Source organism: Canis lupus, chromosome 20, assembly GCF_011100685.1.
Source record: "Canis lupus familiaris isolate Mischka breed German Shepherd chromosome 20, alternate assembly UU_Cfam_GSD_1.0, whole genome shotgun sequence".
Taxonomy (NCBI): Eukaryota; Metazoa; Chordata; class Mammalia; order Carnivora; family Canidae; genus Canis; species Canis lupus.
This window is the reverse complement of record NC_049241.1, coordinates 46672265-46690695: the sequence shown is the minus strand read 5'-3', so window position 1 is coordinate 46690695 and position 18431 is coordinate 46672265. Positions and strand designations below refer to the sequence as shown.

The following is an 18431-nucleotide window of genomic DNA, read 5'->3' as shown; positions in this document are numbered from 1 at the left end:
CTTTTCTCTCCACTAGCTTGTGTTCCTGTTTAGAATCAATGCAGACACATCGTGGCTGTCACTCTTTAAAGCAGTGTGGAGAGTTAGCAGAGTGTTCCATTTTCAGAAAGACCACCTCATTTAAGATTTATTAGCATCCTTTTGGACCTCATTCTGTAAATTCACAAACATGCACTGTTCTTTCCATGAAGCCGAGAGCGTAGGATGTGGTTCTGCAACTTGTTTTATTATTGTTGTTTGACTGTGTATGTTTGCTTTTTCCTTTTATTTTTTAAATTTTCACTAATAAAATTGACCTTCTTTTCTGTTAATTTCTGCACATGTACAGATTTTTGTACCCCAGTGCCATAATCAGGAGCTACATCCCCTCTAAGCCCTCCCTACTGCCGCCCTCGGCAGTCTGACCCTTCCGCCTCTCCCCCCACTGCTGGCAGCCACCACTCCAGTCCCTGGCACTGCACAGTTTCTCTTCCCCAGTCAGCCATGGTCCTCAGTCAGAATGTCCTCCTCCTGACTATTGTCAGAGGGTCAGTGGCCACCTCACACTACATCACAAGGCTTATGTCATTCACCTCACTTTACGTTGTCATGTAGGCGCTTTGTCCTCTGACATCATCACAAGAACGGTGGGTAACAGTACAATCAGGTGTTTTGAGAGAGAAAGAAACTACATCCACTTACCTTTTATTATAGTATATTGTTCTAATTGTCCCATGTCACAATTAATTCATTGTGAATCTCTTACCGTGCCTGATTTATAAATTAAATTTTATAAATTAAAATTTATTAGAGATCTATATAGGAAAAAACATAGTATATATAGGATTTGGTACTGTCTGCAGTTTCAGGCATCCACTGGGGGTCTTGGAGCATATTTCCTGCAGATAAGGAGGACAACTCTAGAATGTTGTCTTTTTGAGATTGTCCTATGAATGGCATTGTACAGTATGTGGCCTATTGAGTCTGGCTTCTTCCTTTTTTTTTTTTTTTTTTTTTTTTTTAAGATTTTATTTATTTGTTCATGAGAGAGAGAGAGAGAGAGAGGCAGAGACACAGGCAAAGGGAGAAACAGGCTCCCTGCAAGGAGCCCAATGTGGGACTTGATCCCGGATCCCAGGATCACGCCCTGAGCCAAAGGCAGATGCTCAACCACTGAGCCACCCAGGCGTCCCTGGCTTCTTCCACTTAGCATAATGTCTTTGAGATAGATCCAAGTTACTACGTTTACCAGAAGTTTGTTTCTTCTTATATTTATTTTATATCCTGAAGCATACCTTGTTTACCCATTCAACCTATTGAAGGACTTTTGGGTTTTTTTCCAGTGTTGGGCAGTTGTGAATAGAGTTGCTATAAATGTTTCACATCCAGGTTTATGTGTAGACAGAAGTTTTCATTTCTCTAGGGAAAACACCCAGGAGTGGGATTGCTGGGTCATATGGTAAGTGTATGTTTAACTTTATAAGAAACTGCCAAATCGTTTTCCAGAGTGACTGCACCATCTTTGCCTTTTCATCAGCAGTGGATGAACATTCTGGTTGCTCCACATCCTTGATCGGTGTTTTAATTTTCGCCATCTTAATCAGTGTGTCGTGTTAGCTTATCATGGCTTTAATTTGTAATTTCCCTAATGGCTAATGATGTTAAACACCTCTTCATGTGCTTCCTTTGTCATCCACATATCATCTTCGGAGAAGTGTCTTTTCATGTCATTTGAGTATTTTTAAATTGGGTTGTTTGTTTTCTGATTGTTGCATTTTGAAAGTTCTTTATATATTCTGGATTATAAATCTCTCATCTGATATGTGATTTGCAGATGTCTTCTTCTAGTCTGTCACTTGTCTTTTCATTCTTTTGGTGCAGTATCTTTCACAGGACAAAAGTTTTTAACTTTGAGAAAGTCCAGTTACCGATTTTTTGATGTGTGCCTTTGGTGCCATGTCTGAGAACTCATCACCAAATCTAAGGTCATACAGGTTTTCTCCTGAATTTCTTCTAATAGTTTTGTAGTTTTACATTTAGATCCATGATCATTTTGAGTTAAGTTTTACATAAGGTACGAGGTTTATATGCATTTATTTTTGCATGTAGAACAGTGTTTTGCAGTTGTTCCAATATAATTTTTTGAAAAAACCATCCCATTCTCCATTAAATGCACTTGTATTTTTGTCAAAAAGCAATCGACCATATTCATGCAAGTCTATATCTGGCCTCAGATCTGTGTATCTGTTTATTTGCCAATACCACACTGTCTTGATAACTGTAACTTTATTACGTCTCCATCAGATTATGTGATTCTTCCAACATTCTTCTTTTTTGAAATTGTTGTAGCTATTTAGTCCCTTTGTATAAAATTGTAGAATCAACTTGTCTCTATCTACAAAAAGATCCTACTGGGATTTTAATTGTTATTTTATTAAATAACTGTATTAATCAGTATGGAAGAAAACTGTTATCTTTAGTATATTAAGCTTCACAATCCAAAAACGCTGTATGTGTCTTTTTCTCTCTAGGTAGGTCATCTTTGATTTCTGTCATCAACATTTGGTAGTTTTTACTACCTATACATTTTCTTTAGAGCTATACCTAAGTATTTCATTTTTTGAAGGTATCGTAAATTGTATATTTTTAATTTTATTTGGTAGAATTAATTTATTTGATAGTGAAACTATCTGAGTCTAGAAATTTCTTTTTCAGGTTTTTTTTTTTTAAGAGAGGGGAGGGGCAGAAGGAGAGGGAGAGAGAATCTTAAGTAGGCTCCACGCCCAGTGTGGGGCTCAATCTCACAACCTGAGATCATGACCTAGGCCAAAAGCAAGAGTCAGATGCTTAACCAACAGATACACCCAGGCATTCCTTTTTCAGCATATTTTTAACTACAAATTTCAATCCTCTTAACGGTTATACGATTCAGGTTTTTGGTTTCATCTTGGTTGAGTTTTGGTAGTTTATTTTTAAGAAGCTGGTCCGTTTTATCAAAGTCATTGAGTTTATGTGCATAGTGTTTTTTGTAGTATTCCCTTTAATGTCTGCAGAATCTTCTTGATGTCTGCAGGGTCTGTGCTTATGTCCTCTCTTTCATTCCTGATATTGGTCATTTATGTCATTTTTCTTTGTCAGTCTTGTGAGAGCCACCTATTTTATTGATCTTTACTAAAAATTGGTTTTTTATTTCATTGATTTATCTCTGTTGTCTTTCTGTTTTCAGTTTCATTGATTTCTGATCTTAGCACTATTGTATCCTTCTCTGTGATTTGGGTTTATTTTGCTCTTCCTTTTTTCATTTCTTAAGTTGGAAACTGAAGATACTGATTTGAAAGTTTTCCTCTTTTCTAATATAAATATTTAATGCTATAAACATCTAAGTAATTCTTTAGTTGCATCCCATAATTGATATGTTGAATTTTCATTTTTGTTCAGCGTATGTTCAAATTTCCCTTGAGACTTCCTTTTGACACATGGATTATTTAACGAAAAGTATGTTAATTTTTAAATGTTTGCAGATTTTTCTGTTTTCTTATTGTCACTGGTTTTTAATCTAATTGCATTATTGTCTAAGAATATACTTTTTGTAATGTCAATTCTTTAAAGTTTGTTAAAGTTTATTTTAGTGACCCAGAATATGATCTGTCTTGGTGAATGTTCCATATGCACTTGAAAAAAAAAGTATATTTTGCTGTTGTTGGGGCAAGTGTTCTATAAATGCCAATTAAATCCTGTTATTTGAGTAGTGATATTCAATTCTTCTAGCTTTTTTTTTTTTTTTTTTTGCTAATTTTCTGTCTACTGGTTCTACCTATTACTGACAGTGTTAAAAGCTTCAGCTATTAATTATAAATTATGTCTTTGCTTAGCAAATTTCAGCACTGTGCTGATAGGTACAAGCACATTTCAGGTTCTTATGTTTCTTTGGTGAACCAACCCTTTCTTTTATCATTATATAATGTCCTTCTTTATCCCTGGTAAATTTTTTGTTCCAAAAACCTATTTTGCTGTTAATATTTTCACTCCAGAGTTCTTTTGATCAGTGTTTACACATTGTATGTCTTTCTGTCCTTTTACTTCTTTTTCTAATCCTTTTATTTTATTTTCAAAGATTTTATATTTTGGTAACCTCTGCCCCCAATATGGGGCTCAAACTCACAACCCTCAGATCAGAGTCATATGGTCTACTGATGAGCCAGCCAGGCACTGTATCTTTTTATTATTGACTTGACTGCATCATATTATTTTGTAGACAGCATATAACTGGGTCATTTTTTAAAGGTTTTTATTTAAATTCCAGTTAGGTACCATATAGTATTAGTTTCAGCTGTCCAGGATAGTGATTAAACACTTCCATATGTTACCTGCTGCTCAAACTGGGTCATTTTTTGAAATCTATTTTGGGAGTCTGTCTTTTAATTGATAAGTTTAGAGCATTCAAACTTATAATAACTATTAATTTGTTAGATTAAATTCTCCGTTTTATTATTTGTTTTCTTTTTGTTCCCTGTATTTTTCATTCCTTTGGGGTTTTTTTCCCCTATCCTTTTATGGTCTGTTTGAATATTTTTGGCATTCCATTTTGTTTCTTCACTGTGGTTGTTACTATACCTCTTTGTATAGTTTTTCTAGTAGCTGTATTAAAATGCATACTTACCTTTTCATTGTCTACTTAGAATTAATATTTTACCACTTCATTTGGAATCCAGAAACTTTTCTACCCCTTGATGCTAGAGTTGTCCATATATTCGTCTAGATACATTGGAAACCACATCAGACCATATTAAGATTTTTGCTTTCAATTCTCAAACATACTTGAAAGCAATCAAGAGGAGAATAATAACAGTCTCTGATGTAACCCAGACATTTGCCCCTTCCGTCGCTCTCCCTTGATTTCCTGATTTTCCAGGTTTCCTTCTGGGATCATGTCCCTTCCACCTAAAAAGCTGCTTTTAGCATTTCTTTTGGAACAGATCTACTTGGTTTTCCTTCATCTGAGAATGTCTTCATTTCACCTTCATTCTGAAGGATATTTGACTGGATATCAAATTCTGGGTTGACAGCTCTCCTTTGGCACCTTGGAAGTGTCCTGCCATTCCCTCAGGGTTCCATGCTTCCTGGTGAGAAATCCACAGTCACTCGAATCCATGTCCCCTGTAGGTAACACATTGTTTTTTTCAGGATATCTTCCAGATTCTGTCTTTGTCTTTCATTTTCAGCGGATAGATTATGATGTGTCTGGGTATGGATATCTTTGGGTTTCTACTGTTTGGGATTTGTTTGGCTTCTCAAATATGCAGGTTTATATCTTCTACCAAAATTGGGATGTTTTCAGCCAGTATTTCCTCAAATAGGTTTGCATCATTTTACTCTTACTCCTTTGTTTTTGGATTCCAGGACATGAATGTTAGACCATTTGTTAGTGTCTCCAGGGCCCTTAGGCTCTTTTCATTTGATCCCATCTTTTCTTTTTTCTTTGTTGTTAAAATTAGATGATTCCTTTTGATCTGTCTTCAGGTTCACTGACCCTTTCCTGTTTTGTCTTAATTCTGCTCTTGAGTCCATCCAGCAAGTTTTGTATTTTAATCATTGCATTTATTAAGTTCTAAAATTTCCATTTGATTCTTTTTCCTGTAGTCTATTTCTCTGCTGAGACTTTCTATTTTAACATTTTTTTTGCCAGGGAGTTTGTGACTTTTACCTAGCTGTTTAAGGTATTTGTCAGCGTTGGCACCTGTTGACTGTATTTTTCACGGGAGCTAAAATTGTCACTGTTCTTTGTATGCTGAGTGTTATAGATTAGATCCTGGACTTTTTGAATATTATAGGATGTTAGGTCTTATTTAGATTATCTCCAAAATGTCAATATTTGTGTTTCAGCTGACAGTTATCCCAGTTAGGTTTGGGTCACAAGTTGCAACCCCCAATCTATGGGCCATGAGTATCAGTTGTTTTCGAAGCTTTCCTGCTGTTTGCTATTTGAGCTTATCCAGAGTAGGCACCGCCCAGTGGTCAGTCTAAGACTGTGCAGTTTGTTTCTCAAAATCTTTGGCATACTAATTAGGAGCACAGTTACTCAAGCCCTGTTCTAGAGAGCCCTGGAGACATAAACAACTGCATGGGTTTGTTTTCCTGAGCTCCTCATTCTCTGCTATTTTTCTGGCACTTTCCAGCTGCCTGGGGCACCCCCTTTTGGTTATGTGACCAACTGGGGGCTCTAGATCCCCATTCTGTCATGCTTGCCTGTAGTCTCCAGTCCGCAACATCCCAGGTTTGTCCCACCCTCTGGGAACAGGAGCTAGATTGCCTGGGGCCTGGGTGTGAGAGAACAGACAGAAGAGGGGATTTAGGGGATTTCTGCACTCACTCAAAGAGGCAGGAGTTCCCCTTCTGGCCCTGAAGCCAGAGCTAGAAGCTTCCGCAAGCTCAGTATACACCCCAGTGCTCACTTCCATTTCCAGGTTTCCTCTGCACGTTCCCACAGTGGGGGAGACAGGGGAGGTAGGGAGGGCACTCCTCCTAGAGCGGCTCTTCCCAGATCCACGTGCTCTGCCTTTTAGTCTCCCATGGTTGCCTGTGCACCCTGCCCAGGTTTGTCCTTGTAGTCCGCAGCAAGGAAAGGAGATGCAGGCCGACCCCATGTCACCTGCAGCCTGCTTTGTTTTCACCTGGGAGACTACCATGACTGGGCCAATCCTATCATGTGCCTTGCTTGTGGGGCCCACTTGGGTGTGCTGTTTCCAGCTGCTGCAGACAGTGCAGAAATGAGAGAGCCTCCTCATCCTCAGGTGTGTGTTTGGGGCATCTCCCATACGGGGGTGGGAATCCTAGAGGGGTGAGGGCCCAATCTTGGAATTGTTGAGAGCACTTCCCCAAAAGATTCTGCCAGTGGACTTAATATAAGCATGTTTGCCTTCTTATTTTCTAAGGTGTGGAGCAAGACAGTGGCCTCAGTAACCACATGCCCCTCCTGTCTGAGGACCTTTGTTTGAATTGTTTATTGAGCCCAGAATGTGGTCCCTCTGGCTCTAGAGTATCGTGGGGTAGAAAAGCAGATCCCAAAGAGCAGCTTATAAATAGCTATCTGTGAAAGTGCTAGGAGTTCAAGGGGTGTCCAGCCACAGTACACCCCAGCATGTGGCTATGCCCCAAGGACCGCTGTTCTTCCCCACACGGGACGGCACATGGCAGCTGTGGGCATCCCAGATGTGTTGGAACACCATCTTCCTACGTCTGGTTGCAGAGCTGGCAGCCGAGTCAACTTTGGCAGACAGATTCTGGTAATCTGGACGTCGGGGTGTACTTAGCTCAACAAACATCTCTTCTGTGCCCACCATCCTGGTTGCTGACTTTAGGGCTGAGATTAGCTTTGTGGGCTGCACGGTTTCCCTGCTCGCCTTCCTGAGCCTGCCTTCCCAGCATCCAGAACCTCACATGCTCAGTTATAGAGGGCTGTGAGGCCCTACTCCCCAAGGGGAAGACAGCCCTCCAAATCTAGGAGCAGTCACAGTTGGGAGCATGCAGGGCGCCCTGAGTAAGGCCAGGCAGAGTGCCAGAGCCACCTGGCTAGCCAGCGAGGGCCCACGTTTGCACGTGCTCTCTGAGGACCTCCTGGCCCTGGGTGCTGTGCTCGTGCTCACCCAGCAGTGAGCAGCCCAACACCCGCTCCCCACCAGAGGGGGTACAGAGATGGACAGGCAGACAGAACTGGTAAGAGGCAGAGGAGGAAGAGCAGCCGCTGTGTGCTGTGGGGTCAGGGAGCTGCCTGCCAGGTGGGGCCAGTGAGAGGCCAGTGTGGCCAGAGTATAGTGAGCAACGGGGTGATGAAGGTAGACCGTGCAGGGCCTTCTGTCCTGTGTTGTGCCTTTCCTGGGGCTGTCATCTACTTAGAGCCTCAGTTCTCTGCCTCCCTCAGAGGTAAAGGGCTCTAGTGGATGTGCATGAGGTGCTTTCCAAACACTTGAGGTAAAGGCTGGTCAGAGTCTTCCTTCTCTACAGAAATAACTTGGGCCCCCTCCACTATGTGAATGTGACTGGCACCTCTGAGGAGTGGCCCGTGTGGCCCCAAGGCCCCTGCGTTTGCAGCCCTTGCTCTCGCCTGTGGGTATGGACATAGTGATGTTGGAGTGGTGGTCACACCTGTGGCCACAGCGCCTGTGCCAGCCACCGTGCAGTCTCCGCTCTGTGCCTCAGTGTCCTTGTATCTAAAATGGGCATGTGAAGAGGTGTTCCATACCCTGGCTTCCTGAGGACAGTCTCAGGACTTGGCTGTTGGCCTGCTCTGCCTTTCTCATCGTGCTCAGATGTTTCTGGGTCTGCACATGAGATAGAGGGTCGCCAGGGTCCTAGCCCTGCCCTGAAGGCTGTTGAGGTGCACAGAGCCCCACCTGGCACAGAGGAAAGGCTCAGTCAGTTACTACCGTGACTGTACACTGTTACTTTGGATCAATGGTATCAGACTTCAGGGCACCCCTGAGGGAGGGGTCAAGGCCCCGGAAGCTCCAGCTTTAGGAAGTAGGGCATATTGGCTGGGTGGCCTCCTCAGGCCCCACATGGAAAAACAGATTTTAAGAAAAGCAGTTTAAAAAAAAAAAAAAAAAAAAAAAAAAAGAAAGAAAAGCAGTTTATGGCCCACTCTGAGAGGCCTGCCTGGTGGGTGAGCAAACACGGGTAGAGTCGCCACCAGGTGTGCCTGAGGCCAAGCAGGCAGGGCCGACGTGTTGGCCTCTGTGACCCCTGCATGAAGCTGGATGGGAGGCAGGAGAGGCTGGCCCAGCTCAGGGGATGGTGAGAAGGGCATCGAGAATGGGGCAGCTGGTACATGGGGACCTCCCCTCACGCCTGCCTCGCCACCCCTTAGGTCAGTGCCAATGGCAACGTACTGCGCAGCGAGATCGTGGGTTCCATCAAGATGCGGGTTTTCCTGTCAGGCATGCCCGAGCTGCGCCTGGGCCTCAATGACAAGGTCCTCTTCGACAACACGGGCCGTGAGTACCCTGCCACCCCCACTGCGTTCCCGTGGCCAAAACGGAGCTGAGGGGATATTCAGCTGCATGAGGGAACACATATATCTCAAGCACTTGCATTAGAAACATCTTCACGTTGTGTGTAAGACAGCCATGGAAACTAATAAATCGATACCGGGACATAGAAAATACAGAAGAGCAAAGCTCCCAAAATCAAGTCCCCTCACCACCCCATAGGCCATTGCCTTAGATTTTCATGCAGCTACACCACCAGCCCCGCCTACACCACCTTGAAGGGAGCTATGGCCTCAAGGTTAGGCCTTGTTCTCTCCCCTTCCTGTGGAGCTCCTGCCCCCCACACAGGGCGCTGGGTCTGGGCTGTTGGAAGGCCACACACAGTGGTTGCAGCTCCCACCACCCGGCCTGGATGTAGCACTCCCTGTGGTAGGGAAGGGGCCATAGTGACCCCACAGACCCAGTTTATTGAGGTTCTGTGTTTACAAACTGGACCACCCATCTCCCAGCCTACTCCTGGCCCACCAGCCTCAGGAGCAGTGGCTGCACCATCGTACCTACCTCCATAGCAGCAGGACCGAGGGCCTCTCCAGTACTGGCCCATCAGGATACCTCCTTTCCCTGGCTGGGCCCGCCCTGCACAGCTCCTCTACAGGATGGAAAACTAAGACAGGAACCCAGAACCCAAGGGATGGTGATGGGGCCAGGGCACATTGGGAGCCCTGAACCATTGCCCTGCCTCCCCAGCCCAGTCTATTAGTCATTCACCAAACATGCCCAGAGCAGCAGCCCTGGCTAGATCCTGGGTTAGCTGCTAAGGACTCAAGAGTGAACCAGGCCGCCCAGCCCTGCTCAGCCTGTGCCCAGTGTCAGGATGCAACAAAGCTTCCAAGCAGCTGAGGAGGGACAGGAGAGGTGGTCTGGGAACCCAGGCCCCTTGGCATCATGACCCACAGATTTGAGGCAGCTCTGCTCTGTCAGGGTAAGCCCCAGGCAATGGGAGTGTTGCTGACAATGAGCCAGAGGGCCTAAGGTCTGTCCCACCCTTACACCACCTCCCCTCAGGTGGCAAAAGCAAGTCTGTGGAGCTGGAAGATGTGAAGTTCCACCAGTGTGTGCGACTCTCACGCTTCGAGAATGACCGCACCATCTCCTTCATCCCTCCCGATGGCGAGTTTGAACTCATGTCCTACCGTCTCAACACCCACGTGAGTGAGCCCACAGGCACCCGCCCCTGGGGTGGGCTTCCACTCAGGCAGCAGGGGGCAGTGTGTGGAGGCCCCACACAGGCTCCTATCTCCTCCCCAGTGGGTGGATAGTGAGAGTCTCCTCCAGAATGAGTCTCACATCCACCAGGTGACAGGGCAGGTAACAGCTCCCATGGACTGCCCAGGCTCCACAGAGCCCATGTTCAATCACTTGGGGCTCTGAGCCTTCTGAGGGGCCAGACCCCATTCTGGGCAGCCCCAGTGATGTTCTCTGCATTTCCACAGAGGCCCCTCAGACTCCGTCCATTCCAGTCTGGCTATGCACTCCTCCAGTAGCCCTGGGCAGTGGCGTGCTGGGCTCACACCTGAGCGGATGGTCCCTTGCCCTGAGCCTGTTTCCCCTCTATGAGATGGGCCTCTGTAAAATCACCATGTGTGAGTGCCACCTTCTCTCCCCAACAGGTCAAGCCCTTGATATGGATCGAGTCTGTGATTGAAAAGCATTCCCACAGCCGCATCGAGTACATGATCAAGGTGCGTGGGCATCCCGTACACAGTGTCAGCCTGGGGCCACGGCAGTAAGAGCAGGGGGCCGGTGGATGGCCCTGCCTGTTCAGGGCCTTTGGCAGAGGGTCCTAACTGGGACAGGGGCACCATGGGGCTCTGTGCCCCTTCACCTGGGAAATAAGGCCTGTGGTTGATGTCTGTGCTGCCTCACTGTGAGCCAGAAGGAAGGATGGGGAGCCCTGAAGGCCAAGGGAACTGGGGAGCATAGGGGGAATCTCGAGTGGTGAGAGGGTGTAAGCTGTGCCTAGAGGACCAGGGGTCAGCTGGGTGGGGCCCCCAGGCCAGGCCAAATGGAGTAGGGCCCTAGTGGGAGCAGGCAGGGTAGGGGCTGTGCTTTCCACAACCTTGGCTGCACTGGCCTCGTCTCCAGGCCAAGAGCCAGTTCAAGCGGCGGTCAACGGCCAACAACGTGGAGATCCACATCCCTGTGCCCAACGATGCCGACTCCCCCAAGTTCAAGACGACGGTGGGGAGTGTCAAATGGGTCCCTGAGAACAGCGAGATTGTGTGGTCCATCAAGTCCTTCCCGGTGAGTGCCCTTCTCAGTGGGATGCCCCCCTTGACTTCTGCCCACACCCCACCTGCTCCTTGTGCCCATCACAGCATGGCAGCCTTGAAACCGGGCCTAGGGCCAGGATCCCCACCTGGGCATTTTGGGCGGCCAGTGGATGGAGCGCTGAGGAACTAGCAGAGCGAGGAGGGCAAGCTGGAGCTGGCAGAGGCAGCTTGTGTGTGAACGGGCCAGTCTCCAGTATCAGGGCAGCACTTGCCACCCCTGCTCTCTCTCTCTGACACTGGTTCAGAGCTCAGCTTCCCTCGAGGGGACCAGACTGCCTTGAGGCCTGAGCAGCATGGCTTTTGGGAATCCAGCACCAATTCCAGGAATGTGGAGCACTTCATGCTGGCACAGCTGCCTGTTCAGGCTTGTGTTCAGGATTTTGAGCACTGAGTCTGGGTTTGCAGCAGTAGTGCCGAGAGAGACGAAGGTGGATGTGTGCTCCCGCGCTGACTATGGCCTGTTGTTTTCTCATTATAAACAAGATGGAGCTCCTTTTCTTTTTCTAGAAAGATTTTATTTATTTATTTGAGATAGGGAGCAAGAGACAAAGACCACAAATAGGGGGGAAGGGGGAGAGGGAGAAGTAAGTTCTTCACTGAGCAGGAAGCCTGATGTGAGGCTCAATCCTAGGATCATGACCTGAGCTGAAGGCAGACACTTAATCGACTGAGCCACCCGGGTGCCCTGGAGCACCTTTTCTTACATCTGAGAGCCATTTGCATTTCTTTCTCTAGAAACTGTAGCATCTGTCTCTTGCTCATTTTTCTGTCAGGTTTGGTCATTTTCTTGGTTTCCAAGAGCTCTTTATATATGGGTAAGATGAGCACTTTTTCTTTGATATATAAGTTGCAAATGGTTTCCCTCAGTTTAATGTTTATCTTTTGGCTTTGTTTCTGGTAGTTTTGTTGTGTGACCCTTTTTTATTGCTTCTTTGTTTCATTATTATTTAATGTAGTTAGATTTCTTGGTCTTTTCCTTTTTATTGCCTCTGAATTGTAAGTCATGCTTTGAAAGCTTCACCATTCCTAGATATAAAGGAATTTACCCATATTGCTTCTAGAACCTGTACAGTGGCATTTTCACCTTAGATTTTAGGTCCTTTCAGAGCTAGATCTGGTAAATGGGGGGAGGTATTGGTCCAGTTTTACTTTCCAAATGGTTATCCAGTTTGTGAACATCACTTACTAAAAGGTCCATCTCCCCAATGGTGTGAAATCCCATGGGGGCTCGATATAGGGTAGTTTTTCTTTCAGTTCCTATGGGTTAAAAACAGGAATATGATATTCTTTTATATCATTTCCAGCCAGATACAGTTTTCCCTTCACCTCTGCCCTTCTTGGGCATTTGTTGGCTCTGAGCCTCCCGACTTTGGCTGCTGTCTCCAGGGCCTGTACGTGTCCGTGGACAGTGGCCTCCTGGTCTTACCCCCTCCCAGAGACTCCAGGTCCCCTCCAAGTATGATGCTGCTTTGGGCCATGGACTCAGTGCAGCCCTACTTTACTGTGGTTTGGGCACAAATGGGTAACAGGCTTATCCAAATGCCCCTTCATATCTGTCAGCAGGTAGAGCTGGACCATCCCTACATCTTAGTAAACTCCACCTGGTCGAGGTATATTTTCTTTGCAGTGCACCGTTGGATTCTGTGGATAACATTGTATATAACATTTTCACTTTGATGATCATAACTGAGGTGGATTTTTTGGGTGCACTGTCTGTTGGGTGTTAGTGATGGACCTACTTTGTAACTACTCGGTGTCCGAGTTCTCGGGTGCAGCCCCCAGGGAGGGACCAGGGCATGAAGTTACCACACAAACACCAGCTACCTGCTGGAAGACATAGTGGAAGAGAAGACCCCACTCACCAAAACACTGGCACAGTGTTTTATGTTTAAGTGGCCTGGACATCATTTGGTCCTGTGAAGGCTGATAGAATTTGGCTGTGTGACCTTCTGGATCTCGACTATTTTCTCCATCTTTTCTGTGGAAATCAGGCCATTCAGAGTTTCCATTTCTCTTGGAGACTATTTGGGCAGATTATATTTCCCTTCAAAATTATCCATCTTGGGGACGCCTGGGTGGCTCAGTGGTTGGGCATCTGCCTTTGGCCCAGGGCGTGATCCTGGAGTCCCGGGATCGAGTCCCACATCGGGCTCCCTGCATGGAGCCTGCTCCTCCCTCTGCCTGTGTCTCTGACTCTCTCTCTGTGTCTCTCATGAATAAATAAATAAAATCTTTAAAAAAAACAACAAAATTATCCATCTTAACCAAGTTTTCACAGTTATCTGCAAAGTTGGAGAAAGTGATCTTTTTTTTTCTTTCTATTTGCGATGTTTTTTTTCTCTCTTGTTCTTTCTTCTTGTGTGTATTTGGGCCTTCTGTTTCCCTGGATAAGGCTGTCTAGCAGCTTGTCTTTTATTTTCTCCCAGATTTACTTTTTAATTTTGTTGTAATATTTTTCTTTTATAAGTCTTTAAATTTCTTCATCCTTTCTTTGTTCTAATTAATTATTCAGATTACATATTTTCATTTGATGATTTTGTTTTAAAATTTATACTGATCCAAGAATTTAAGCCATAGATGTTCCTCTGAGCCCTGCTTTAGCTGTATAACCCATTGATTCTGACACCATATTTGACTTACTCATCTAGAAATTCTGTAATCGGATAGAGTTGGTTGTTATTTTTTAAGATTTATTTATTTATTTGAGAGAGAGAGAGAAAGAGAGCAGGAGCATGGCGGGGAGGGGCAGAGGGAGACGGAATCTCAAGCAGACTCCCCTGCTGAGTGCGGAGCCCAACACGGGGCTTGATCCCAGGACCCCAACATCATGACCTGAGCTGAAATTATAAGTCGGACGCTCAGCCGACTGAGCCACCCAGGTGCCCTGATGGTTCTTTTTATTTTTTTTTTATTTTTTTAAAGATTTTATTTATTTATTCATGAAAGACACACAGAGAGAGGTAGAGAGAAAGGCAGAGACACAGGCAGAAGAAGACGCAAGCTCCATGCAGGGAGCCCCACGTGGGACTCAATCCCGGGTCTCCAGGATCATGCCCTGGGCTGAAGGCAGTGCTAAACCGCTGAGCTACCCAGGCTGCCCTGATGGTTCTTTTTAAATTTCCTAGGGGATAGGCCTTCTGATTTTCATTTCTCCTCACTACCAATTTGGAGCACTGAGGCCAGAGAATGTTATTCTTACTGTTTCCACTTCTGGGATTTCTTGAAGTGTTTGTTGTGTGCTAACAGAAGGCCAGCATTTGTAAATGCCTTAGATGCACTTGAGAAGAAGATAAGCTTCTGTTATCAGAGTAGGGAACCTACAAGGTCTGTTGTGATGCTGCGGCAGCTTCCACCCGGTCAGCTCTGCCTTCCTCTGGTTCCCTTTACATCTCATGTAGCATCTGCTTATCAGAAGTTGCTGCCGTGTTAGTTGGTGCACTCATAGGTGCCTGTGACACCTTCCCTGTAGATCACAGGGCTGCAGCCTCTAGGACCGTGGCCTGCCCTCCCTTGCACCTATAATTCTTGCCCTGAATTCTCTGTGACAGCAGGCCCTGCTCTGTTTTGTCTGCCCTTGGCTGGCACGCCTTCACCTATTCTTCCTACTGTGGTAGCTTTTCTCCACCTTTGCAGCCTAGAGCTGTGTTTTGGTCTTGGGCCAGCCTGTGGGTCTTTCTCGTTCATGGGAGAATTAAACCCATTGACATCGGTATGATGGACACCAGGGTAGGGGAGCAGACTTCCACTGCTCCGCTGGGAGGGCCTGGCCCTCTGCATGTTCTTTGGCTTTCATTTTCCCTTTTGTCTTTATAAGGCTCAGATTTGGGATCTGGTTATTGTCTCATACACAGGCTGATGGAGCTGATTTTATTCCTTTGCTGCCTGCTTTGTCTGCACATTATTCTCCTCTCATTGTCCCAGAGTCTTTATTCAGCACATGTCACTGACTTGGGCAGAGTCCCCGCTCTCGCACTGGCCCTGGTGGTGGTGAGCAGAGACTGGCCACCGGCTGGCTCCATCCCGGGGAGGGGGGCACAAGTGTGGCACTGGGGAGCCATGACTTTGCCCTGCTCTACCCAAGAAGCACAAGGTCAGCTCTGCTCAGGGTGGAAGCGGCCCTGGTCAGCAGCCACTCTTGCCAGAGCCCCAGGGATTGATGAGTACTATGCCCTGGGTATGGCGAGAAATCTGCTCTCTACTCCCGGCTGCTGTACATGAGACACACCAGGCACTTGGACAGCCAGACCGAGATGCCTTAGTCTTATCCAGGGCTTCCAGTCATTCCTGGCCCTGCCTCAGGCTGCATCTCTAGAGTCCTTGCTCAGCTTCCAGGGCCAGAGCTGCCCCCTTACTTACCCACTGGGAGCAGGACTCAAGTCTAACTCAGTCAGCCCCAACCATGGTCTTTTACTTTTGTTATACCTCTCCCTGTTCACCACTCCTCCCTTGACCTTTCCCCCTTACTTCCACATGCCGCCTGAACACTGGGCACCTGGGGGTGTTCACTCGGACTCTGGCCTGGGCAGAGGAGCCACGTGTCCCGTAGTGGTCCGCACCTGCACAGTCTGTACACTGGGTGCCCCCTCTTCCTTGAAGCAACTAGTCTCCTTTCCCTGACAGCTTATGAAACTCTCTTGATCCTTAGAGTTTACCAGTTTTCCCCAGCATGCCTCAGATCTGCCCAGCATGGCTAGTGGGACAGTCTGTGAGGCCTGGGGTAAGTGTAAGTGTGTTGGAGGAGCTGAGACTGTGGGTGACCACAGCCTCACAGGGAGGGGCTCAGTGGCCAGGGCAACCTGGAACTCTCTAGACAGATGCAGCTGTTGGCCAGGAGGGGCCGGGGCCTTGGCCTGACCATGTCTACCTTATCTGCTCCTCCAGGGGGGCAAGGAGTACCTGATGCGGGCCCACTTCGGCCTGCCCAGTGTGGAGGCGGAGGACAAGGAGGGCAAGCCCCCAATCAGCGTCAAGTTTGAGATCCCCTACTTCACTACCTCTGGCATCCAGGTACGTGTGGCCAGGGTTGCCAGGGCCCCAGAGCAGACTTGGGCAGGCCCTGGGTCCATCTGGCTCTGAGAGCTGCAGATGACAGACATCCTTGCAACCAGCTCAGGCAGGGGGACTAGTCAGCTTGTCCTGGGACACCGCAGTGCTGCCCTGGCTCTGGCTCTCTCCCTGGCCAGCCTGGGCCTGCACCTATCTACTCAGACCTGACCTTGTACTTCAGCTCCAAGCTCAGAGATCCCTTTGACTCCCAAAACTAGAGGCTGAGCCTCTCCTGTCTATATACTTGCCACCAGGGGCCATGGTTTCCCAGGTCCGCTACAAATCTGCGAGGGGAAGTGAACTCTGGGCCCTCTGCCCCAGGAAGCTGCTGGAGGGCCTTGCCTGGAGGTGCACATCCTGGCTCTTTCCCATGTCTGCTAGCAGTGACCCCTCCCCCTATGGCATCAGCATGCTGCAGGTGGACACATGCCCCTCCCAGCCCCCCGTGCTGCCTGTGCTTGCCCACTCCTTGTCACAGCCCCAGAGGTGGTAATGACAGGGCCCGAGAGGAGGCAGCAAGCACATGCTCAGGGCCCTGCTGCCTCTGCCCTAGGTGCGCTACCTGAAGATCATCGAGAAGAGCGGCTACCAGGCCCTCCCATGGGTCCGGTACATCACTCAGAACGGAGGTGCGTGCAGCACGTGGAGCAGCCCTGGGGGTGGGGATGGGGGGGCCGGGGTGGGGTGGGGGGCAGGGTGGGGCTCCTCCCCCTCGGGTACAGAGCAGAAAACCAGCACCTCCCTCCCTGATTCTAGATTACCAGCTCCGGACCCAGTGAGGGGCTCTGTGGCCAGCGCCCCCAGCCCTGGCGCTGGGGCTCCTGGTGGAAGACTGGGAGGAAGCACCTGCCAAGCCTGCTGGGTGGAGGAGGGGCGCCCCTGGCCGCTGGCCACCCTCCTGGCTCCTCCTGGGGATCCCTCCTTTTCCAGGCGCATCTGCTCTGCCGTTGCCACTCTCGTCTCTGAGGTCGCTTCTCCCAAAAGAGGCTCCTCTTGGAGAAGTCTTGTGTCTCTGACCCCCCAGTCAGTTTGAAGGGAAGGGAACAAAATCTTTCCCTCTCAAGATCAAATGCAGCCTCCTGTGCTGTCTAGCTCCCAGGCACCCAGAGACTGGGCAGTACTCACCAGACTGCGGGCTGCACTCGGCCTCCGGCCCAGCCAGCAGGGCCACTGTTTGGGTGCCATTCTGTTGAATGTTGTAGGTTCATGATTGTTCCCCGGTTCTGTCTCGTCCATTCATTGTTGTTTACGTGCAGCTCACCGTCCGCGCCTCCTGCCCCTTGTCCTGAAGCTCTTGGGCAGCACTTACTGAGGGTGCACCACCCTCCTCAGCAAGGCTGGTGCTGGGTTTCCTCCCACATCTGGCCAACCCCAGCCATGGCATCTGTGGCAGCAGCTCCTGCTCCTCAGAGGCTCCTGGCCTCCTCCCTGAGGCTTCTGCGGAGGTGCCTTCCCAGGGTCAGCTGTGCCATGTGATGCTGTCCCTCAGCCACATCAGTGTTTGTCCACCAGGGAGTGGTGTCCAGCAAGGACTGCTGGCCTCAGAGGGTTGGAGGCACAGGTCATCCACATCTGTGCTTGGTCATCCCACTGCCACCCTGTCTATGTTTGTGTCACAATTACATTAAATTCCATTACTTAAACATGGTGCCTGCCTTCCCTCTGGTGTAGCATACAGCAGACTCCTTCTGAGTGACCAGGGGCAGGTACAGGGCTCATATCAACTCTCACCCTGACCCGATGGTCTTCCTCAGAGTGGTATGGCCCTCAGAGTGGCCGCATGAGTGTCCCCTTTGACCTTGCTAGAAATGCACACCCAGAGATCCACCCTGACCTGCCAAGACAGTCTCTGGGATTGAGGCCCAGGAGACCAGTTAACAGATTCCACATGTGCACTAGAGCTTGAGAACTGCTGCCTGGTCCTCAGAGGGGATCATGGTGGGTACATGGGCAGGAAGCACCCTGTCTTACCCCAGCAGGCACCTGCCTCACACTCCTTGCCCCCCCAGTGCCACTGGCCCTGCCTGGCTCAGCCCCTCTTACCTTCAGGGCTGTGTTCCCCTGTCCTTCTCCCATATCACCCAGCTCC

General features: G+C 48.1%; 1 protein-coding gene across 2 annotated transcripts in view; it reads left to right on the top strand.

Moving 5' to 3' along the window:
- AP1M1 (adaptor related protein complex 1 subunit mu 1) overlaps positions 1–17990 on the top strand; it is a 28591-nt gene extending 10601 nt beyond the window's left edge. The window contains exons 6-13 of one of the 2 annotated variants that reach the window (XM_038566982.1): positions 1403–1438; positions 8843–8969; positions 10029–10171; positions 10634–10705; positions 11109–11267; positions 16178–16303; positions 16896–16971; positions 17099–17990. In XM_038566982.1, the coding sequence (XP_038422910.1) occupies positions 1403–1438; positions 8843–8969; positions 10029–10171; positions 10634–10705; positions 11109–11267; positions 16178–16303; positions 16896–16971; positions 17099–17121 (762 nt within the window). In that variant the 3' untranslated portion in view covers positions 17122–17990. The remainder of the gene's footprint in view (positions 1–1402; positions 1439–8842; positions 8970–10028; positions 10172–10633; positions 10706–11108; positions 11268–16177; positions 16304–16895; positions 16972–17098) is intronic. The other variant, XM_038566983.1, reaches the window with a different exon arrangement.
- The last annotated feature ends 441 nt before the right edge of the window (positions 17991–18431 follow it).